At 50.3% G+C, this 24,991-nt stretch overlaps 1 protein-coding gene and 2 non-coding genes across 3 annotated transcripts in view; all 3 read left to right on the top strand.

Moving 5' to 3' along the window:
- Positions 1 to 24,991, top strand: part of IPO7 (importin 7) — a 392,711-nt gene that overhangs the window by 134,188 nt on the left and 233,532 nt on the right. Inside the window, exons 13-16 of the mRNA XM_078680964.1 lie at positions 15,239 to 15,328; positions 15,842 to 16,007; positions 16,365 to 16,525; positions 19,352 to 19,480. Of these exons, the coding sequence (XP_078537090.1) occupies positions 15,239 to 15,328; positions 15,842 to 16,007; positions 16,365 to 16,525; positions 19,352 to 19,480 (546 nt within the window). The remainder of the gene's footprint in view (positions 1 to 15,238; positions 15,329 to 15,841; positions 16,008 to 16,364; positions 16,526 to 19,351; positions 19,481 to 24,991) is intronic.
- On the top strand, positions 15,495 to 15,672 carry LOC144825835 (small nucleolar RNA SNORA23). The gene has a single exon (XR_013609609.1). It is a non-coding gene; the product is annotated as a small nucleolar RNA SNORA23 (small nucleolar RNA).
- Positions 16,583 to 16,761, top strand: LOC144825834 (small nucleolar RNA SNORA23). The gene has a single exon (XR_013609608.1). It is a non-coding gene; the product is annotated as a small nucleolar RNA SNORA23 (small nucleolar RNA).

The following is a 24,991-nucleotide window of genomic DNA, read 5'->3' as shown; positions in this document are numbered from 1 at the left end:
TATACAGGAGGGCAAGCTCATCTCCAACACTGCAATTAAATGTGCGCTCGACGTTGCAGATACGGCAGCGAGAGCGATTAACACTAGTGTGGTGTTGAGGCGTCAAGCATGGCTCCGCATCTCAGGGTTCAAGCCAGAGATACAGACTACTATCCTCAACCAGCCCGTTAATCCGGACAGACTATTTGGCCCAGAGGTTGACACCACCCTCGAAAAAAATCAAAAAAGATACTGAGACAGCTAAATCCATGGGTGCTCTTCAGTCTCAGCAATTCAGAGGGAACACTTTTCGTCGCTCAAGCAATCGAGGTGTTAACAGAGGACACTTGGCACAGCAGACGCAATTCAGTAAAGGTGGGGCGCAGTCCTCGTACCCCAGACAGGGTAGAGGAGGTTACCGAGGAAACGGCGCCAAGGGCAGAGGCAGAGGCAACAACAGTTCCCGTTCCTCTGCTGCCAACAAACGGTAACTTCCTGTCACTGCCCCCCGACCATCCAACACCTGTCGGGGGGGGGGGGGGGGAGACTCCAACAGTTCCTGCCAGTCTGGAAGTCCATCACCACAGACAGGTGGGTAAGGAAACTTATCCAGTTCGGTTATTGTTTGGAGTTAACGTCCACTCCACCCAACATACCCCCAAGACAACGTCCTATGTCAGCAGAGCACTTGTACTTATTGCAGCAGGAGGTTCCTGTGATGTTGCAAAAAGGCGCAATAGAGCTCGTGCCAGTGGAGGAGGAAGGCACAGGGGTGTACTCCCTGTACTTCTTAATCCCCAAAAAGGACGGCTCACTCAGACCGATCCTGGACCTCAGGCCTCTGAACCAGTACATTCTTTCAGAACACTTCCACATGTTGACACTGCAGCAGGTTCTTCCATTGCTAAACCAGGGAGACTTCCTCGCAACCTTGGGCCTCAAGGATGCTTATTTTCACATACCACTCCATCCATCCCACAGGAAATACCTCAGGTTCACCATACAAAACAGGCATTACCAGTTCAAGGTCCTACCCTTCGGAGTGACCACTGCCCCCAGAGTGTTCACCAAGTGTCTGGCGACAGTAGCAGCGCACCTCAGGAGACAGAACATACATGTCTACTGTGGGAAGTTGGCCTGATATGCAGTGCTCACTATTCTAGTGATCACTATGTATCAGTCCAAACGACCCTTATTGATTGGTTGTAAGTCAACCTGATAGACCAGCTATCCTAGTAGCATGGACAAGAGCAGTCTTTAGGCTAAACTCTAGAGGGCGTGTTAAGCCAGCTGTTTTACCATCACATTTACCCCTTGAACACCAAGTGAAAGGACACCACACCAGTTGTTATGAAAATAAAGTATATTTATTTATAACGAGACTACCCTGAACTCTTTATGAGTCAGGGAGCTAAGCACAATACAAAACTCTTAAAGAAATACTGAAAGTCGCACAATTTACACAACTGCCCGAGGGGCACGAAAAACCATATACTACATAAGTGGAATGCGAATTACTAGCAGGTAAGTAACTATTCTCAGAGGCTTTGGGATCGCTAGGACTAGACTACTGAACCTTTAGATTACGAGCAGGAGGCCTAGGGAGATCGGGTGCAGAGTGTGCACTCTCACGCGGGATGCGGAACAAAGTCTATGGAGGCTAGTAAATGCAAAGTTAGTGTTATCGGACGAATCCGACTAGATAGAGCTGAAACGAAAAAGGATCTGGACACTTAGATAGTTAAGCTATGCTGGAGCACCGAAATGCTCAGGTTACCTAGCCCAGGGGCTGCGGCTGCATAGGTCTGAAAAGACGTCGGGAATCCTCGTTGCAGTCTATGGAGCCTGAAAGAAGTTGCTGGCAGGCGACCAGTGAAGATGTTCGATGTGATCCAAGCCTGGATCGATGAAGATGGAGACCTGTATGCAGAGGGGACCAAGTCCTGAATCACTAGCCAGTGATTAGGTGGGCACCAGGATGGCACCGGGCGAAGTCACCTCGACCAGGTGAGTGGGCGACGCTGGGCTCTGCTGTCTCTCGGACCAGGAGGCGTTGTCGGTGACCAGGATGGAGGGGCGAGCTGTCCCACGAAGGTATCTGCTGTCGACGTCGCTGGACCCAGGATTGGGGCAACAACTCTTGGCAAATGCAAGCCCACGCGGTGGACTCAAAATGGCGTCTGGAGTGGACCAGGAGGGTCCGGGGTGCTCCTTTGTTGGAGGGGAGCAAGGGCCAGTCTGGAGCAACCAGACCAGCGGTGTTGTCGTCGTGGTTCGTCGTCAGAAGGGCCACTAGCCAACGGGCAAGTGACCTGGACAAAGCAGCAAAGAGCAGAAGGGCCCCACGCAGATCTCGTGGATGCTGGAGGGCTGGACTTCGGTGCTGGAGCTGCTCAGGGTTGGGGCTTCTCAAACCCCAAAGCACTCACTCAAGGATCCCTCGGTGGTCGTGCTGGGCAAGCGTCGTGCAGTCTTGAAGATGGCCGGTCCCTCGAGGTCTCGTCACACCCACGAATCTCAGCTGGGCTGATGATGCAGGTAGAGGTCAGAGGTGCCAGGGAAGCCGGTTCTCGTCGAGCTGGGCAGTCTTGATCCGGAGGAGAGACTTACAGCAAACCGCGATGCTTGGTTGGTGCCTGCTCCTGCAGGGTGACTACTCCTTAGTCACAAGGGAGAAATCTTAGGAAGAAATCTTGAGTTCCTTTCGTAGAAAGTAGTTTCAGGATTCAAAGATCTGATTTGGAAGGGGGCCTGCTCCACCTTTATCCTGAGAAAAGGGGCTGGCACGCGACTAAGTCCTGCCCTATGGGTGGGACTAGGAGGGGGGTGGTTACACCCCTCTCCTTTGTCCGGTTTCTCCCCAGCTCAGGGGCTGGTGCCCCAGGAACTGGTTTGAGCCGGCATATGCACAGGGTGCCACTTGCAGTCACCTTCCTCTATAGCCCTGCCTACCTGGGATACACAAAACCCTGTCTGGGATGGTGCTGGCACCGCCCCTGACAGGAAACCCTTTGTCCAAGCACTCCTCGCTGGAAGGACTCCCAGCAGCAGGAGGTCAGACTTGTGTCTCGGTGGCAGCATCCATTTTGTGGAGCTAAGGCTCTGTCCAACTTTAACCGGGGTTACAGGCTACCAACATGTCTTCTCCCTCTAGAGGGGTGGAATGCTACCCCCGTCGCCAGAACTGGCGAGGGGGTAGTATTCCAAAGCGTATGACACCTTACACGACATGTTTAGATAATGTCAGGCCAAAGTTACCATAACCGTGAGGATTATAAGGCACTTAAGAGTATATGGTCTGACGCTATCATGGAAACGGCTAAGGGATAGCTCCCGAAAGCCGCAGACAGGCTCAGCTCATGCCAGAGCACCATCTCACACGATTCCAAGCACTCTGCCTTCAGGATTGTTAAGACCTGCCATAGGAGTGACTGATAGGAGATCTGTGTGCCCATTTTAGGTTTAGATATAGGTATACTATATCTAAAGCAAAGGGTGATTACACCACCTTGCCCCAGCTGTCAAGCAGCTAGTTGTGTCAGTTTAGTTAGTCAGCCCAGGGGTGGCACAATACATGCTTCAGCCCCTGGGAGACTTCTGGGTGCACCTCAGCCCTGGGTACAGGGACTTGAAGAGGGCCCAGTGCCAATTCAGTACCTGGGTACAATTTGGAATAGAGAGAACAGCTAGGCTGTGGGTCTGATTAGCAGGCCCACAGCCAGGGAAAGTCGTAAACCAGTGAAGCAAACAGCAAAAATCTGGGTGATCATAGGATTGCAGACCCTACTCTCCTACATCTACCCTTACCTAGACGACTGGCTCGTTCAAGCCAAGTTGGCACAGCAGTGCGCCGCAGACATGTCCCACACCATTCACCTCCTTCACGGTCTGGGATTTTCACTAAACTATCCAAAGTCGCACCTTCAGCCAGCCCATGTGCGGCAGTATTTGGGCGCAACGATAAATACTCTGGCTGCCACAGCTCAGCCAAACCCAGCGAGGATCGACAACATCCAGTCGCTCATCCAGAGGTTCAGACCGCAACACTCACTCCCAGCGAGTGTGTTCATGCAGTTGATAGGCATGATGGCCTCCTGCATCTTCATAGTCCCGCACGCACGGTTGCATATGCGTCCGCTCCAAGAATGCTTGGCGCATCAGTGGACTCAGGCTCAAGGACAGTTGAAAGACCTAGTGTTGGTGACTGGTCGGGCATACAACTCTCTGCATTGGTGGAATCCACACAACCTTTGCAAGGGCCGACCGTTCCAAGAGCCTGTGCCACAGATTATCCTGACGACGGACGCATCTCTCCAAGGATCCGGAGCTCATGTGCTCCACTACACGGTGCAGGGTCTATGGACGACGCAGCAAAAGAGGATGCACATCAACTATCTAGAACTGATGGCAATCTTCATGGCTCTCAAGTCCTTCAAAGTACATCTGTGCAACAAAGTCGTGTTGATCCGGACGGACAACATGACAGCCATGTACTACATCCAAAAGCAGGGAGGTACGCACTCTCCACATTTGTCTCATCTGGCTCAGAGCATGTGGAAGTGGGCCATTCAGAGGAACGTCTTCCTCATGGCGGAACACCTCCCGGGCAAGGACAATCAGATGGCGGACCTGCTCAGCAGGTACAGCCACCAAATGCACGAGTGGGAGATAAATCCATCAGTACTCCACCCGTACTTCCAGCAATGGGGTCATCCAGAGATAGACCTGTTTGCCACAAAGGAAAACGCCAAAGCTTTGCCGCCAGGTTCCCTCACCCACAGTCGCAGGGCAATGCGATATGGATGAACTGGTCAGGCAGATTTGCGTACGCTTTTCCCCCAGCACCTCTCATTCCGCTGGTGGCAAGAAAGCTAAAGCAACACTCTATGACGCTCATCCTGGTAGCTCCAACGTGGGCACGCCAACCATGGTACACCACGTTTCTAGAACTCTCCGTGGTACCGCATCAAAGGCTGCGCCTCACACCCAGGCTCTTGACGCAGAACCATGGCGACATTCAGAATCCAGATCCGCAACAGCTCAATCTGGCGATCTGGCTCCTGAGGTCCTAGAGTTTGGCTACCTTAATTTGCCTCCTGAATGCATGGACATCATCCGGGAGGCAAGAAAGCCCACTACCAGAGCTTGCTATGCAGCAAAATGGAAGCGGTTTGTCATTTACTGTACAGAACACAATATCAACCCGCTAGATGCATCCATCCCTAACATCATCTGCTATTTGTTACATCTCTACAAATGCAATCTAGCATATGCTTCCATTCGAATACACTTATCCGCCATAGCGGCTTATCTTCAGAACAGGCAGCATCTCTCTGTTTTCAGGGTGCCTGCCATTAAAGCCTTCCTGGAAGGACTGAAACGGGTCATTCCTCCCAGGACCCCACCAGCTCCGGTATGGAATCTCGATGTGGTCCTCACCAGGTTGATGGGCCCACCTTTTGAGCTTCTACATTCATGTGAGATTCAGTTCTTGACATGGAAAGTGGCTTTTCTCATTGCCATCACGTCTCTAAGACGTGTTGGTGAGCTTCAGGCGCTCATAATACAAGAGCCACTTATACAAATTCACTCAAACAGGGTGGTGCTCCGCACTAACCCTTAAGTTCTGTAGTAGGGGATCTCTGTGTATAGTCATAATCTAGGGAATAGTCCCGCCCATGTGCGTGGACCCCGGAGCAATCAAAAATAATCTCTTACAGTGTCAAAAAATGCAGAAAATGCATAGACACTTAAGAGAGAATTTAAAGACAGATAATGCAGCCAAAAAAGGCTACACTGTCCAGTACTTCAACTAGAAATTCCACCATAAAATCCACAAAACAGCAAAGCCTGTACAGATTTCCCTTGCTTAACAGCAAAATCCCTCAGGAATGATAGAGAGAAGAACCTGGACAGACAAGCCCCATAGGCTGCCATTATGTGGCTTAATTAGGATACTGTGCCTTTAAGGAACCTTCCAGAACCTTCTCTCAGTATCCCAGAATGCATAGCAGGTCCAACTTAGCCTCAGTTCTTTTTTCCGGCTCCTGCAAGCAGGACCCTGGAGCATTGAGCTCTCCCTTTCAAGGGTTTTTGTTAGTGTTTTACACTGATTTCGATTTTTGGTACTTTTAAAGTACTCTGGTGACTTTCTTTCTGTGTTTCTGCACTCTTTTTTGTCCATAATGCCTGCATTATTCGACAAATGCCCTGAGTGCTCAAGAAAGAAGGCCAAGACAGACTCCCATGAGGTCTGTATTCTCTGCCTTCCCTCTTCCCACATCCCTGAGGAGTGTAGGATCTGCAGAAGCTTCTCTGGGAGGACCCTGAAGGAGAGGAAGAAGATCAGGCTTCAGGGACTTGAGGAGAGAAAGCTGAAGGCACGAGGTGGGTCAGGAGGGGCTCCTTCTACCCATGCTGAGGCCTCTGGGGGGCTCCCCAGGGGCAGGAAGACCAGCCCTCGCCCAAGGTCTCCGTCTGGGTCAGTTGCGCTGACCACGACGTCGAGGGGACGGTCAACGGCCAGTTCCAGGTCTCCCCAGGGCTCTGGGTCGAGAAAACGTCGCCCGTCGACGTCGAGGAACGTGTTCCGGCCGCCGTCGAAGCCGGTGTCGATATCCTCGTCGTCGCTGTCGGCGTCGAGTGATCGACATCGGAGGGCCCGGCGTCGGCGCTCGCCGTCGAGGCGACACCGCCGTTCGCCGTCGAGGACGTCGTCGTCGAGGGGATCCTCGTCGTCAAGGTCGCCGTCGAGACGAAAGGCATCTCCGGCGCCGAAGAGGTCGACGTCGAAGCATTCCAAAAGGCCGACGTCGAGACGGTCAAGGAGATCGACGTCGAGAAGGTCGGAGAGGTCGACGTCGAGAAGGTCCAAAGGGTCGCCGTCTAAGCGATCCAGGAAGTCGACGTCGAGACCGGCGAAGAGGTCGAGGTCGCCGTCGAGGCACCATCGCCCGTCGTCGAGGTTTCGTGGCTCGTCTATCTGGTCGGGGTCGACGTCGAGACGGAGACACGGTTCGACGTCGAGGAGTGTGATTCGGTCGACGCCGAAGGACCGTTCGACGTCGAGGGGACATCGGTCGTCGTCTGGACACCGGTCTTCAGCGTCTGGAGGTCCTAAGGACAGGCCCAGGACTGTGGGGGGCTCCCCACTCTCTGGTAGAGGTGATGGCTCGCCGGGACCGGCGCATTCCGGGGTGGATACTCCGATGAAGCCGTCTACGCCTCCTCCGCGGCCGGCTGTGCCGAAGGGTCCTCCTCCGAAGGCCCCTACCCCGCCTCCGAAGCCGGCTCCGCGGGACCCGCGTCCGGTTGCTCCTCCACCCCCGATCCCACCGAGGGAGGTGTCGATGCCTAAGTTCCCGACGCCTCCGAAGAAGACTCCTAAGAAGCCTGGAGCTCCTGACCCTGGGAGGCCGAAGGAGCGTCCGAGGCCCAAGAGGTCGAGGTCTCGCTCGGGGAGACGGGACAAGTCGAGGAGTGGCCGCGGATCTTCATCACGATCCAGGCATCATCACAAGAGACGTCGGTCCAGGTCACGTTCTCCGTCTGGGACCCGTTCCTACTCGCCCACGCTGTCCGATTCGCCGGAGACTAGGGTGTCTCCGATAGACGATATTAGCACATTTCAGGAGGTTCTCCTGCGTGGTGCGGCGAAGTTGGGCATTGAGGTTGAAGCGCCTACGGCTTCTACCTCGGTAATCTTTGAGACTTTACACAAAAGGCACTTGTCTCGCCCCCTGTTACCTCTGGTGCCGGGGCTCCTTGAGCCCGCCGAACAGCTATTCCTGACGCCGGCAACGGTGAAATCTGTACCTTCCAGGATACTGAAAAAGTACAGGGCTCCGGACTCAGACCCAGCCTTCTTGAGGAAGGACCCGGTACCGGATTCAGTCATCGTGACTGCTGCTCGGAAGCTTCATGCCACCTCCCCTGCGTCCACGGTGCCTCCGGACAAGGAGAGCCGGTGGATCGATTCTGCTGGTCGCAAGGCGTGTGGGACATCCGCCTCGTCCATGAAGGCAGCCAGTGACTCGGCTTTGCTGGGACGTTACGACCGGTCCCTTTGGGACTCGATGGAGCAGTTCGCAGACCTCGTCCCTCGAGACCGCAAGGAGGACTTTGTGGAGATCGTCAAGGAGGGGATGTTGGTCTCTAATCAGGCCATCGGCGCCGCAGCAGACATATCGTTGCTGTCCGCGCACGGATATTGCCACGGGATTCACCAGAGACGCCATGCTTGGCTCAGGTTGACATCGTTGAAACCGGAGGCACAGCAACGCGTGGCGAATCTCCCGTTTTCCGGAGATACCCTCTTCGGGAAGCACGCGGATGATGAGATGGCCAGGATGAAGGCCGAAGCGGAGACCCTGACGGCAGTGGGCCTGGAAAAGCCCAAGGAAAAACCCTTCCGACAGTACCAACGTCGGTTTGGGGCGCAGGGTCGTGGAAGGGGGCAGTCTGCTGGTCAACATCAACAGCGGCAGCAGCAGCAGCAGTACAGGCAGCCCTTCCAGAAGCGACAGGGTGGTAGAGGTCGTCAACAGTCCTCTACCGCGACCAAGGGCCCGGCCGGGTCCCGTCCCTGAGCTGTTACTTCCCCCTCGTCCGTTACCCGCTCCGGTGGGGGGAAGCGTTCAATTTTTTCTGGCAGAGTGGAGAAAAATTACTCAGGACAAGTGGGTGCTGAATATTGTTTGCAATGGATACAGTCTACGTTTCACCAGCCCTCCTCCATCGATTCCTCCCGTCAGCTCGCAGTATCAACTGCGCGAGCTTCAGACGGAGGCGGACGTTCTGCTAAGGAAAAGGGCGATCGAAGACGTACCTCTGTCTCAAAGAGGAAGAGGTCTGTACTCTCGGTTCTTTCTTGTCCGCAAGAAGGACAAAAACGAGTTCAGGCCCATTCTGGATTTGCGGCAGGCAAACAAGTGGATTCGCAGAGAAAAGTTTCGCATGCTGTCGTTGCATCAGATCTACCCTCAGCTGCAACGGGGAGACTGGATGTGTGCCATAGATCTACAGGACGCATACTTCCACGTGCCCATTGCATGCAAACACAGAAAATTTCTGCGCTTTCAAGTCGGCACCAATCACTATCAGTACACGGTGCTACCCTTCGGACTGAAGTCTGCACCCAGGACATTCTCAAAATGTATGGCAGTGGTAGCGGCACACCTGAGGAAGAACAAGGTGTTTGTCTACCCGTACCTGGACGATTGGTTGATCAAAGCCTCCTCCTTCTCGGAAGCTCGAGCACACTTCCAGAAGACGTGCGTTCTCTTGAACAAGCTGGGGTTGCACATCAACATGTCCAAGTCGGTCCCGATTCCGGTGCAGTGCATCCAGTACTTGGGGGCCTCCATCAATACGCTGTCAGCAAGCGTGTCTCCTTCGGAAGAGCGACGTTTATCACTCGTTCGGAAGGCTCAGGCTCTCATGAAAACTCCGTCTACGACTGTGAGGACCGTGTCTTCTCTACTGGGATCGATGGCCTCTTGCATCTTTCTCACTCCTCACGCACGGCTACAGATGCGACCTCTGCAGGAGTGCTTGGAGGATCAGTGGGACCAGAGGAGAGGTTCTTGGGACGACAGGATACGACTGTCTCTACATGCTCTTCAGTCTCTGAAGTGGTGGTGCTCGAAGGAGAATCTCCTCAGAGGCGTTCCCTTCCACAAGGACATTCCCACACAGACCATCGTGACGGATGCGTCTCTCCAAGGTTGGGGGGCGCATTCCGGAGACCTGCAAATTCAAGGGACGTGGTCCCCGACGGAGTCCACGTACCACATCAATTTCCTGGAACTGAGAGCTGTTCACTTGGCACGGAAGGCCTTTCATCCGTCCTTTCAGACCAACTCTCTGCTTGTTCAGACGGACAACACGACAACGATGTATTACCTCAACAAGCAGGGGGGCTCGAGATCGCGCACTCTGTCGCAGGAGGCGCAGGCGATCTGGCACTGGCTTCTGGCTCGAGGACTGTCGATAACGGCCACCCATCTGCCAGGTGTGCAGAATGTTCAGGCAGACGAACTGAGCAGAATCGTGCAGGAAAACCACGAATGGGTCATAAACGACGAAGTACTAGGAGAAGTCTTCGCAAGGTGGGGAACTCCAGACGTAGATCTGTTTGCCACCGCCGAAAACAGCAAATGCCGAGGCTTCGCCTCCAGGTACTACCAACCAGGGACGCTGGGGAACGCGTTATGGATCAACTGGTCGAACAGCTTTCTGTACGCTTTCCCACCAATTCCCCTGATTCCGGCGGTTCTCATCAAGCTGTCCCAGTCCAGGGCGAGAATGATTGATTGCCCCGGAATGGCCCAGACAGTGGTGGTTCACGGACCTGCTTCACCGTTCTCTCCTTCCTCACATGAAGCTGCCGTGCAGGCCGGACCTTCTCACGAAGTTCGGGGGGCGGATGGTGCACCCCAACCTCTCGTCTTTGAGTTTGGCGGCATGGCTCCTGAAATAGTGCAATATGGCCATCTGAATCTCCCAGAGGATTGTATGGGCATACTGAAGGAGGCTAAGCGACCTTCCACTAGGACTTCCTATGCTTACAAGTGGAAGAGGTTTTGCATCTGGGGCAAGTCTAAGAACTATGACCCTACGTCATGCAAGGAAGATGTCATCCTTCCATATCTGCTTCATCTGGCGCAGTCGGGCCTTAATGTCCATTCCATTAAGGTTCATCTGGCTGCTTTGACTGCCTACAGGAAAGGCCCTTCACAGACTTCCTTTTTCCAGATCCCTGTGATCAAAGATTTTTTGGAAGGCTTGAAGAAAGTGTTCCCTCCTGTCAGGCTTCCTTCGCCTTCATGGGACTTGAATGTGGTGCTGTCCAGATTGATGAAGGAGCCTTTTGAACCCATTCATAAGGCTTCGTTGCAGCACCTGTCCTGGAAGGCGGCGTTCCTAGTGGCCATTACATCGGCCCGCAGGGTGAGTGAGATTCAGGCATTGTGTTGCCAGGAACCTTATACTGTATTTCATAATGCTAAAGTTGTTATGCGTACTCACCCTAAGTTTCTTCCCAAGGTTGTTTCTGATTTTCATATCAATCAGACTATCACTTTGCCTACGTTCTTTCAGAATCCTTCGTCTCCGGCGGAAAGGTCTTTACATTCCCTGGATGTGCGGAGGGTGCTGAAGTTTTATCTTGATAAGACTAAAGATGTTCGTAGGTCAGACCAATTGTTCATCAATTATGGTTCAGTCAGGACGGGTCTTGCTACCTCTAAACAGTCCATCTCTAGGTGGATTGTGTCCTGCATTCAGTTGTGTTACTGCAAAGCTAATAAGACCTTAGGGGGCAAACCTAAGGCTCATTCCACCAGGGGCAAGGCTGCTACGACAGCTATGCTCCGTAATGTTCCCATTGCAGAGATCTGCAAGGCGGCCACTTGGAAGTCGGTCCATACCTTTGCTAAGCATTACTGCCTGGATTCTGATGCCAGGACAGACGCTCAGGTTGGGCAGGCTTCGCTGCGGAATCTGTTCGCACAGTAGTGGCGTTATTTTACTCTCCACCGCCGCTTGGTGTGGGGATGGGCTTGCCATTCTATTCACTAGATTATGACTATACACAGAGATCCCCTACTACAGAAGGAGTAGTTTCTGTCCTGTAACTCCAGTTCTGTAGTAGGGGTATCTCTGTTATAGTCATAAGCGCCCTCCCGCCTCCCCGGTGGAGTGTTGTTCATGATCATAATGCTACAGGTCTGGCGTTTCCTACGCCTTCGAAAAGAACTGAGGCTAAGTTGGACCTGCTATGCATTCTGGGATACTGAGAGAAGGTTCTGGAAGGTTCCTTAAAGGCACAGTATCCTAATTAAGCCACATAATGGCAGCCTATGGGGCTTGTCTGTCCAGGTTCTTCTCTCTATCATTCCTGAGGGATTTTGCTGTTAAGCAAGGGAAATCTGTACAGGCTTTGCTGTTTTGTGGATTTTATGGTGGAATTTCTAGTTGAAGTACTGGACAGTGTAGCCTTTTTTGGCTGCATTATCTGTCTTTAAATTCTCTCTTAAGTGTCTATGCATTTTCTGCATTTTTTGACACTGTAAGAGATTATTTTTGATTGCTCCGGGGTCCACGCACATGGGCGGGACTATTCCCTAGATTATGACTATAACAGAGATACCCCTACTACAGAACTGGAGTTACAGGACAGAAACTACTCCTTCCTTCCTAAGGTGGTGTCGCAGTTTCATGTCAATCAAACAATTGAACTGCCCGCATTCTTTCCAAACCCAGAAACAGTGGCAGAAAGAATGCTCCATACGCTGGATGTCAAAAGGGCGTTAATGTACTATATTGACAGAACACAACAATTTAGAAAGACACAGCAACTTTGTTGCCTTCTCAGCCCAGCACAAAGTCAACCCCATTTCCAAAGCAGGAATAGCCAGGTGGATCGTTAAGTGCATTCAGATTTGCTATCTGAAAGCTAAGCGCACTTTAACGGTCCCCCCCAGGGCACACTCCACACGCAAGTTGGGAGCCTCCATGGCATTCCTAGGTAACATTCCTTTGGAAGACATTTGTAGAGCAGCCACATGGTCTACACCACATACGTTTACCAAACATTACTGTGTAGATGTGCATTCCAAGCAGCAGGCAGCTTTAGGACAGGCTGTTCTTAAGACACTTTTTCAGACTTCTGCAGCTGGCACGGGCTGCTATGTATTCTATGCTATAGATATGAATTTAGCAGCCCACATGCCTCGAACTGAATATGCTACTTACCAGTATGCATCTGTTCTTGGCGTGTAGGGCTGCTAACATTCATATCGCCCGCCCTCCTCCCCGGCGCCCGTAGCGGCTGCAGACTTTTCTTGCATTCAATCATTAGCATGGACATCACTTACACTATTTCACTCAATCTCTGCCACAATGGCTAAAAACAATCTGGGGATGGAGTCGATGCCCATGCGCACTGTAGTCCAGGGGAGGAGCCACCTATCTTGTGATACTTCGAAGACTCTTCCAGGACAACAATGTGCAATCATCCGGACCCAACACTAGGGGGCGATTTATGCTATAGATATGAATGTTAGCAGCCCTACATGCCAGGAACAGATGCATACTGGTAAGTAGCATATTCATTTCTTCACATCACAGGTGGTGAAGAGATTCCTAGAAGGAGCGAAAAGGATCGCACCACCCAAGCGGGTGCCGCCACCTGCATGGAACTTGAACGTAGTCCTAATGGAACTCATGAAAGAGCCCTTTGAACCACTTCACAAGGTCTCCCTAAAGATGCTAACTATGAAAACCGCTTTCCTGGTTGCAATAACGTTCTTACGAAGAGTAAGCGAGCTTCAGGCGCTGACGCTACAAGAACCCTACATACAAATACACAATGATAGGGTTGTGATGAGGACTGACCCACACTTCATGCCGAAGGTGGTATCCAAATTCCACATGAACCAGTCTATACAGATACCGAGTTTTTTCCAAAAACCAACTAGCGCAGAGCGAGCTCTGCACACCCTGGACGCCAGAAGGGCAGTCGCACTACATTGAGAGGACGAAGGGACACAGGAAAAAAAAACAGTTCTTCGTGTCATTCGCCAACAGTTTCACGGGAAAGGCAGTAACCAAAAAGACTATTGCACGATGGATCGCACAGACAATTCAACTTTGCCACAAACGTGCAGGACAAGAGCTAGCAGAGGGGACACGTGCCCACTCCACTAGGAAAAAGGATGCTACAATAGCTTTCCTGGCTAACACACCCATACAGGACATATGCCTGGCGGCAACATGGGCTTCGGTGCACACGTTCACGAAGCACTACTGTGGATATACAGATGAACAAGGAAGCACAAGTCGGACAAAAGGTGCTCCAGCACATATTCAATAACCAACGCTCCTCTTCCACCCAGCCGCCACAGAGATGAGAAACCGCTACAAAATCTATGCACAGCATAGTGAATCCAGAAATATTCACGCTGCAAAACAAATAGTTTTCTTACCTGTCGGTGTAGTTTTGCAGCTTGAAGATCTTTCTGGATTCACTAGCGAACCCACCCACCTCCGCCAGAAAGATGAGGCTGGAGAGAGAAGAGGTGGTTAAAAAAAAAAAAGGACTTTTAAAGTACAAGCGGTAAAATATCACCTAAATAGAACATTGCCATTACTTCGGAAACGAAAGAAACACGGAAAAAAAGAACCCAAAGATGGCGCCCAAGAGTGGGAGCTTCCGCAGGAAGCATGCCGATGTCACCGGAAATGCACCCAAGGAGGCGTGACGCCGACTCCCACCTGGGCTACAAAAAAAAAAAAAAGAAAAGACTACGAATCCGGACCCAACCACAAGACCGCGGAATAATGCACAGCATAGTGAATCCAGAAAGATCTTCAAGCTGCAAAACTACACCGACAGGTAAGAAAACTATTCGTTCTGTAGTAGAGGTATCTGTTATAGTCATAAGCGCCCGCCCTCCTCCCCGGTGGAGAGAGATATTCATGTACGGAATGCTACAGGTCTGGCGTGTTACGCCTTCAAAGAACTGAAAGTAAATGGGACCTGCAGTGCATTCTGGGATACTGTGAAGTTCTGAAAGGTTCTCTTAAAGGCACAGTATCCTGTTCTGAGCCCCATAATGGCTATGGGGCTTGTCTGTCCAGGTTCTCCTCTCTATCATTCCAGAGGGTGTTTGCTGTTAAGAGAATTTAAAGACAGCAAAGCCTGTACAGATTTCCCTTAAGTGTCTGCAGTCCACGCACATGGGCGGGACTATTCACTAGATTATGACTATAACAGAGATACCCCTACTACAGAACTGGAGTTACAGGACAGAAACTACTCCTTTCTAGTTGTGAGAATATATTTGGGGATTTGAAATTGTATGCCGGTGTTGGTCTACTACCTGGATATGTGGTGCTGCTCTAACAAAAAGGAAGGTTTTTGTTGGGCCGTTATTGGTTCTCAAATGTAGAACCCTCGTTCCATTAACATGACCGTCCCTGTTATAAACACACAAGCCTACTGCAATTGTTAATTTCCCTGTAGCGATTGAGACTCCACCCGCTACAGAGTACTCCTTAATTACGACTTTTCTGGGAGCAGCATCTTTAAATTGATTGTTATGTAGAACTATGTGCACTACTGAGCTGCAGATAATTCACTGGGGATTGCAAACATGCTAAACATTTACATTTCTCTGCACCATTGTGCTTTTTTCTTCATCTTAATGAAAGACCTTGGATTACCTTCTATATATATATATATTTTGTTTTACAGAAAAAGATCTACAAGGATCAGATGGAATTCATGCTGCAAAATCACGTTTTCCCCCTTTTCAGCAATGAGCTAGGATATATGAGAGCTCGGGTAAGACTGCAACACCTTGGAGGCTTCTAATGTAATTAAGCTTTTGGGGAACTGTCAATGATCCAATCAAAATAGTTTACCTAAACAAAACTATTTCACTGTATGTGTACTAGTGAAAGTTACCTGGAGGCCAGACTGATAATTTTGTTTGAGTTCTAGTGGCTACAGATCATAGTGTGCATGGTGCTAGTCTGTGTTTAATACAGCTAGTGTGCGTTTTGCATTCTGGCTGTATTGCTCACACTGAACCTGTGGCCATAGATTAATATGAGATCATAGTACTGGTCTAGTGATGCCTTAATGGCTTAAGTACCGCTGGCCAGCCTCCAAACTCTCTCACAGGTCAAGCTGTGTTTCAGATATAGTGAGATGTCAGATTATTTTGTAGCTTTTAACTTAAGGAAACTTAATTATTATTTATATTCGATTGGAAAATTAAAATCAGTTTTTATGGCTGAAATTTCAAGAGGTAGTACTGTGTTTGAATGGAATTAACTCATAATTTGTTTCTAGGCCTGCTGGGTGCTTCATTATTTCTGTGAAGTAAAGTTTAAGAATGACCAGAACTTGCAGACAGCCCTCGAGTTGACAAGAAGATGCCTGATTGATGATAGAGAAATGCCTGTAAAAGTTGAAGCTGCCATTGCCCTCCAGGTTCTAATCAGCAACCAAGAGAAAGGTATCAATCTTGACTCTATTCAGCATGTAGACTCTACAAGAAGCACGGTTTGCTGCAGGTGGTTTATAGGTTACAATTCACTTTTGTAAATCATGTGCATGCCACACCAAGCAACTATAAACATTCTTTTTATTTGCTTATGACCAGTTATTTAGCAGGTTTTCTGTGTTGACACCTTTGGCCCGTTTAGTGAACATTGTCTTCCTAGTACTAGCATGCTAGATGGTGGTCTGGTGCTGACTATTCCAATTTATGCCCGAATTAATGTGGCACTGCACAGACATGAAGGAATGATGCTGACCAATAAATGTAATTTGTCTGTCACCAGGTTTATTTCTTCATTTTTGTTTTGTACAGCTAAGGAGTATATAACACCATTTATTCGACCAGTGATGCAAGCGCTGCTTCACATTATAAGAGAAACCGAAAATGATGATCTTACAAACGTAATTCAGAAAATGATTTGCGAGTACAGTGAAGAAGTTACTCCTATTGCTGTAGAAATGACCCAACATTTGGTAAGTTTAAGTAACCACTTCTGAAAAGCTTAATTTACACATTTGTTGAAGTGGCTGCTATATTTGTGTGCATAGTATTAGTCTGTGTCTGGTGGTGCAGTTGATTTGCGTTTTGCAATTAGCTGTTCTATTTGCACAAAACCTGCAGCCATATATTAATATGAGATCATAGTACTGGTCTAGTGATGTCTGATTGGCAAACTAGCACTGGCCAGCCTCCAAACTCTCAGACAGCTCTCGTAGAGCTGGACCATAAATTAATGACTAAATTGCATGAACACTTGTAAAAAGCGCTATATGTTGTATAGACGACCAATTTAGCAAACCAGTACCCTGTTTGAACAGTTTCCATGAGAACACATGCTTGCCCTTGGTAACAGTAGCACAAATCAGCAGGCATTTCCTTGGAAAAGTTAGTAAAATAATTTAATGCCAGAAAATCAAACTGTGAAATCCCCAAACGCATTTAGTGGGGGGGGGGGGAAATGTGAATGATTAAAAGACCCTAAAACACAACAAATATTGGATAAGAGAATCAGAATAAATTACTTTTTAAGAAAATTTACAGAAGTGATATTCAGTGGTAGCCTGTGTATGACCCAAAAGCTCCCACCAGATAGCACTCATACTTTCAAAACACAGCTGCCAGAATATGAAAGTGCTCCTGCTCTCACACAGACCGGAGGTTAGAGTGAAACTCCTGTGGTTCTAGTCTTTAGAGTTCTTCCAGGGAGACCAGAACTACTGGTTCCCAGGTGGTAACTTACATTTTTATACCACTGCCAATTGTTCAGCCTCTACTTTCCTAGCATTGAATAGCTTTTTCTTGAGACCTCCAGAGCACTTGTGCACTTTAGAGAGCTCTGTGCACCAAGGCACTGATCACATGCTCCAGCAGTGATGCCAGGTCATGTCCCTGTATCCAGTGCTTAGAAGTGCTATGCTCTTGCTCCTTTGTCACTCTGACCACAGTAGGTCACCTTATCTGACCGTAATGAGAATCACTCCTAGTATATTTGTAAAAGTAGGTGGCAGGCCTATATTTATCCCACAAGCAAATCCTTCAATTTCAGTTCTCTTCTAAGTTATTCATGGTCTGTTCGCCTTACTATAATCTATCCAAGAACTCCCTACTTGTTGGCAAATTGGTGGTTATGCTAGTGTCCAGAGCTCCTAACCTCCACCTGGAGTTTGTCCTAGGGAAATGAGGTAACCCTTTCCAGCCAGTTGGTCTGGAGACCTGTTGCCCTTTGACAGTTGTGCTGCAAAAGAGGACCCTGCTGGTTGTAAACTTGCTATTCTACACCTTAGTGTCAGTTTTTGTAGACACCCCTTGCTACTCCTAGCTACTCCCCTTTTCCAAATTAACTGAGGTAGTTAAATAGTGACTAGTCACATAGGGTCTTCTTGGTAAATCAGACAAGGACTTTGGTTTATAACCAGTGTCAAAAAATGTAGACTCTTGTAAGAAGCTGACTCTGTGATAAATCCATCTAATATACAGTGTAAAGATCCCAGGGGTTGCCTTATAAGTGGACCGGTACTTGCTCTAGCAATCCCAAGGTTCTCTATTTGGGGTAGTGTGGTTGAGCAGCCTTAGGCTTAACCGAGAGGAGTGCAAAACATCTGCAACGATCTAAAAATCACACACGACTCCATGAGATCCACACCAATTTGTAAAAATAGCAGGTGTACTTACCTGAACGATTTGTCTCGTATGCCTAAACATATATAAAGGATGTTTTTAAATCTAAATTCTTTTCAGTTCAAACAGTGAACACTTAATGCAATTTTTGAGTTGGGCAACTTTATTCAATAGAAGGAAGGAAAAGTATTGCAAACGGGTATAGCACAGCGACTGATGGGCCAGTCTGGGTTTAGGTGAGTGGCGGGGAAGGTCAAAGGCAGTACCAACAGAAGCACAAGGGCAGCTGGGTGCAGAGTGCAAAACGGCATTGGGAGCCCAATTTTATTCCATGGAGATGCGGGTTTTTGTCAATATAATTATTAGCTTCCAACCATTTATCAGACTGCTGTTTCAACACTTAACGCTTGACTCCAGTTACTGCTTTTCTAGTTTCATTGTTCCTATTCCACGTAAGCATTGTAACGAGTGCCTCAAGTCTGTCGGGAAGTGCACAAAGATTTTAGGGCAACATGGTGGGGAACTGAAGATTTCCTGACCACTTTTGCTCTGAAATAATGTCATGGAATTAGGGTCGCATTCCACCACCCTTTAAAGTAGCTGCCCATCAGCATTTGTAGCTTATACTGCCTAGGCAGCCAAAACCTGTCACATAATTATGTAAAAACTGCCTGTCTTCTCTGGATTCCTTTGTCTGCAATTTTTTTATAGGGTACATTCGGTCTTTAGTGTTGCCATGTGGTGCCGGCTTCATTCTGGAGACTTATCATATGGATTGCCACCTCCGACAAGCAGATTTATTTGTGTGCACTTTTATTCTCCTATTCTGGAACAGTCTTCATTTAGCAGTGGTTGTATGGTTTTGCTGTTAGAGGTCTGTTCTAATTTCTTTGGCATATTCTAGCTCAAGCAGCAAACCCTTAGCATAGCCGATGGAGATTTATGTACAAATGTAGGTGTGTAGCTGACTAAATTACATATCTGGGTTGTGTAGGATATATGCTAGGACCTTTATGTACTTTTTGGATGTTCTTTTCTTACTCAACATATCTTTTGGGGGTATCTGCTTGTTTTTGCTGCAGCTGATGTAATAAATGTTGGTCTTTGTCAAACTTAAAGTTGGTACAGCTTTACCTGACCTTGAACTGTGTGGAAAAAAATAACATTTTTCTCTTGCATAGGCTATGACCTTTAACCAAGTCATTCAGACTGGACCTGATGAAGAGGGCAGCGATGATAAGGCTGTGACTGCTATGGGAATCCTGAATACTATTGACACACTGCTCAGTGTGGTTGAAGATCACAAAGAGGTTTGTGTTTTTTTTCTTCTTCTTTTGTGAAGACTACTGACGTTTGAAGCAAATTGTATCCCTACTATGAAACTTAGACTAAACTATTTCCATAAAGGTGTATGTATATTGAGGTTGTGGAACGTGTTGCATCTTACCAGTTTTCTGATAATTTTCCTAAAATATCTTCCTCTGAGCAGCTCAAGTAAACGCAGATTTATCTACACAAAGATATAGTAACTAGAGATGTGAAATACCGCTTTGTTTTTTTAGTTGGCGAAGTAGAGTTCTGGCCAAATCCCAACAACCGCTGTGTGGTGGAGTTTTTTCTCAGGTGCAGCTCACCAACCATAAATTGGTCCATGCAATATGGCATTCCTTAGCATGATTTTCAGTCACTAGGAGAGCAACAGCAATATTTCCCCAACGTGGAGGGGTCGCAACCATTCGCGGTCAAAATGCTACAGCTTGAGTAGAAAATCTATTTGGGTAGCAGCAAAGTCCACTTGAGCAGCTTCCTATGGCAGCGCGATGTGGTGCTGTTGGAACTGATTCAGCTTGGAACGAGCTCCTTGCACTAAAAATGTAAAGAATGTGGCCTCCTTTTGCTCCTGTGTTTAACCCAGAGAGGTTAAATGTGTGGCTGGATTTATGCCTGTAGGAAGCTGGCTCTGTATATACTATACCAAAGTAAGGCATAGTATGTTCAGAGTCCAGTGGATACCCAAAGGTAGGCAGAAGTAAAAGTACTCTCAATTTGTGGTTGAATGGGTGAGCAGTAAGGCTTTGTCAGAGGGTAGTATCTGAAAGAAACAGGTTCGTGTTAGATTCCTTACCATAGAATATCCCCAGGCGGCAGACTGGATCCGGAAAGTTTTGCATAGCAGTACCCCTGCGTGTCGGTAGGCGTCAGCGGCTCCGCGTCCGTCGTTGGTGCCGGGATGACATTGTCTGAGTACTTAGACACGCCCTCGCGTGCTGACATCAGTTCTTCTTTTTTCAGTGACAGTAAGTACAGATCCGGAAAAAGCAGTACTACTTAGTCACTTTTTACTAACTTTTTCAATCTTTTTGATCCTGTTTCGAGTCGCAAGACTATCTGTGCCGGTAGGGGTGCGCAGGTTCAAGCCCTGTGCGGATTGCAACCGACTGATGTCGGTTACCGACTCCCATCGCTGGTGCCTGTATTGCCTTGGGGCTAACCATGACGACCAGTCGTGCCCAGACTACCGGGCCTTGACGTCAAAGGCTAGGCTGGAGCGGTCTCGTAAGCGCCTCGAGCTCCGGCAGTCGGCCCATGCCGTTCACGGTCCAGGTCAAGGAGGAGGTCGAATGACCGGTCGCGAGGCCACAGTCATCTCAGCTCGGCGACACCATTCGTCGGGCTCCAAGTCCTCAGGTAAGAGGCACAAGAAGTCGAAGAGACGACATCGCTCTTCCGACTCCACCACGATGCGGCCGGGTTTTCGGGTGACACCGGCCACGCGGCTCCACCGGAGCCGCAGGCGCCGCTGCCAGCCCCGTACCCGCCGGTCCGTGGGCTGAACATGACGCCGGAGATAGATGCCTTCCTCATGGCCATGAGGTTGCTCTCTCCTCAGTCGGGTCCCGCTGTGGAGCCTTCGGGCCCCGCGGCCCTGGGGCTTCGACGCCGTCGGGTGCTTCGGCCCTGACACCATCAGGTGGGTGCTTCGGCTCAGTCGGCTGTTTCGGTCCCGACGCCACAGGGCCCCACCGGATCCGGGTTGCTGCTGGTCGACGTTACGACCCGCCGGCGCCGACCCCCAGGGTGTCGTCCCAGACGCCCTCCCTGGTCCCCTCCCTCGGTCCGGGTCCAGCGTCGGACCAGTGTCACTCGACGCCGCATTAGACGCAGAGAGAAGAGCAATTCTATGATCCGGCCCCATCCTTTGCACCTGACTATCAAGAGATGGGAGACTAGGAGGATTGGGAGGGGTCTGAGGACCCTCTGGCACGGGAGTGCCAGTCGTATTAGGACTGGGCAGTGGATCTAGGGGAGGCCTGGGGTTTGGACACTTCGTCCCACAGTGGCTTTGTCTCCCCTCCTACCGTGGCTACGGAAGAGGGGACTGCTTACAGCATGGTGCTGACGAGGGCGGCCAAGGCCTTGGGTCTTGAGCTCCCCGTAGTGGCCGTGAGTACTAACCACCTCACCGAAGTCCTTAAACCGCAGGCAAGCTCTTAGGAACCTCTACTGCAGTTTAATGAGGCCCTTTCTGACATTCTGTTGGGCACTTGGTCCAGGCCTGCTACAGGTCCACTTGTAGATCGGAACATTGCCAGGCGCCACTGCCTGGCCCATGGCGACCCTAGCTTCCTGTCCACCCACCCCTAAGAGCCTGGTTATCCAGGCCTCTAACTCCCAGACCGCATTCCCGACTGCTCCACCTGATCGGGAATCCAAAAGGTATGAGCAGGTTCGAGGCATGTGGGCTGCTAAATTCATATCTATAGCATAGATCGCTGCCTAATGTTGGGGCCGGATGATTGCACATTGTTGTCCTGGAAGAGTCTTCGAAGTATCACGAGATAGGTGGCTCCTCCCCTGGACTACAGTGCGCATGGGCATCGACTCCATCCCCAGATTGTTTTTTTCCGCCATTGGGTTCGGATGTGATTTCGACGTCTCCTGTTCGGAATCGTGATAGACCCTTTTAAAGGCCAAAAGGCCTTATTCGCACCGTCGGTATTGTTCGCGTTCGGTCCCGTACATCTTCCAGCTCGTTGAGTCGGATATCCGGGGGGTCGTGTCCACACATTGACGTCCATCCTGTGTGCAACAAGTGCCTGTCGCCGGACCACGACGAGGCCAACTGTATGGCCTGTTCCAGATTTCGATCGAAGAAGACGATCAAGCTTCGGCGCGTGGCGCGCCTAGAGGCCCAGCGATCGGCTCCGGCACCGGTGGACATCTTTGACGACCCCGAAGCAGACGAGCAAGTGCGTCACCTGCAGATTTCGCCTACACCAGTGGAGGTCAAGTCCGACTACGGGGCGGACGTCCACAGTCAAGACATTGAGGACCTCGTCGAGCAGGTAGGGGACGACGAAGAAGCATATGGGGGCCATGGAAGATAGCTCGGAGGAAGAGCTATGCCCCGTTCGTACTCTCACAAAGGCTCAGGTCACGGGATCGCCACGCGGCCTTACCCACGACCTTACACCTCAATCCACGGCCCCGCCTTCCGGCCCGGCTACGGACACCTCCGCGGAGCCGCCATTATTGAAATCGAAACTGAAACCCTCGGTATCGACGACACCAAAAATGCCCGACACGCCATCGAAACTGAAGACATCTGCTCCACCATCGACTCCGTCGTCTTCGGGGGCCTCCAAGCCAATAAAAGCTGTCGACCAGGCAAAGGTGCCGAAGGTGGTCAAGGAACCAGGCTCGAAGAAGGATGTCGAGCCTACATCGGGAAAGTCTGTCGCGCCGAAGACCAAGGGGCCCATCGAGGCGAAGTCAGTGAAGGTCGCGGAGCCAAGGCCTGGGGTCGTGACACCTACTGGAAAACCTGTCGATCCGAAGCCGTCGGCATCGACGTCTGCGGCCGTGGACAGTGATAGAAGCGCACCGGTCAAGGGTGCTCCTGCGCCTCGAACAGACAAACACTAGTCCTCCACGCTCGGGTCTTCCCCTGGGGGCGGACCAAGGCCATCGGTCGGGTCGACTAAACCGTCCGCTTTCTTTACGAAGCAGGTCTCGGACTCCCTCAAGCGCCTTAAGGACAAGGCTTTGGCATCGGAACTGAAGACTCCTTCCGCACCGAAGCTGGCGGACCCACCGAAACCACCTCGGCACCGATCCTCTACACGTTACCGCCTAAGGTGGCGCCGAAGGCCTTTGCACCGCGGTCGGTGCCCAAGGACACTGTCGAAGGCAACTCCCCCGGCTGGGACTTTCGGTCATCGACATTCTTTAGTTGAACAGTCGGCGCATTTCATCGATGCCGACACCGGGAAACTCACGCTCTACAAGAGGAAAATAACTTCACAGCCTTTGGAGTCGTTTACAATTCCTCTAAAACGAAAGAAGCCTGCACCAGAAACACCAGTTCTGGTTGAGCAGATTCTTCCACAGCCTAGGAGGAGTGCAACACCTTCACCCACATACTCTGATGGGGATGATGGGGAGCAGAATGAAGAGTACAATTTTCCTGCACATACAGAGCCTGATGAGCTGCAGGACTCATGGATGGACACAGGTGATCAAGGGGACCAGCAGGCGGTCCAGGATCCTCAGGTTTATAACGTCAAGCCGTCTCCCACTGAAGATTCTGCGGCATTTAATGCTTTGATTGAAAGGGCAGCTACAAACCATAAAGTGGAAATGCATGCTGACCCCGTGGAGGTGGACTTCCTTTTTGACACTTTCTCTACTGCTGAAAAGACTGTCCAGACTCTCCCCATGTGAAAGGGGTCCTTAAGCATGCAGCAGACATTTTCAAGGAACCCACAAGATCAAGGGTGGTCAACCCACGAATTGAGAAGAAATACAGACCGGCACCTGGCGACCCGACCTACATCAGGGGCCAGTTGCCTTTGGACTCTTTGGTGGTCTCCAATGCCCGCAAGAGGGCAAACTCCCAAACCACGGGTGAAGCTCCTCCCCCAGACAAAGTAAAAAGTGCTGGAGGCATCTGGGAAAAGGGTAGCAGCTCAAGCGGCCAACATCTGGCGCATCTCAAACACGCAGGCTCTGTTGGCCAGATACGATAGGGCACACTATGACACCCTAGAACAGCTGTTACAACACCTTCCAGACCAGTTTAAAGAGGGAGCTGAAATGCTTATCCAGGAGGGGAAGCTCATCTCCAACGCTGCTATAAAGTGTGCGCTAGATGTTGCGGACACAGCAGCGAGAGCAATCAACACTAGTGTAATGTTGAGGCGTCAGGCATGGCTCCGCATCTCGGGATTCAAGCCAGAGATACAGACTACTATCCTCAACCAGCCCGTTAATCCAGACAGGTTATTTGGCCCAGAGGTGGACACCACCCTGGAGAAGATCAAGAAAGATACCGAGACTGCCAAGTCCATGGGAGCTCTCCACTCACAACAATTTAGAGGGAACACTTTTCGTCGCTCAGGCAATAGAGGTGTTAACAGAGGGCACATGTCGCAGCAGACGCCATTCAATAAAAGTGGTGCGCAATCCTCCTACAGCAAGCAGGGCAGAGGTGGATACAGAGGAAACCGTGCCAAGGGTAGAGGCAGAGGCAACAACAGGTTCGAGGCATGTGGGCTGCTAAATTCATATCTTAGCATTAGATCGCCGCCTAGTGTTGGGTCCGGATGATCGCACATTGTTGTCCTGGAAGAGTCTTCGAAGTATCCTGAGATAGGTGGCTCCTCCCCAGGACTACAGTGCGCATGGGCATCGGCTCCATCCTCAGATTGTTTTTTTTCCGCCATTGGGTTCGGATGCGGTCTCGACTTCTCTCTGTCGGAACCGAGTAAAACTTACTTTTTAAGACCAAAAGGTCTTATATTTTATAGCGTCGGTATTGT

This window comes from Lissotriton helveticus, chromosome 3_1 (assembly GCF_964261635.1).
Source record: "Lissotriton helveticus chromosome 3_1, aLisHel1.1, whole genome shotgun sequence".
NCBI lineage: Eukaryota > Metazoa > Chordata > Amphibia > Caudata > Salamandridae > Lissotriton > Lissotriton helveticus.
The sequence above is the reverse complement of the archived record's forward strand: the minus strand, read 5'-3'. Positions and strand labels throughout refer to the sequence as shown.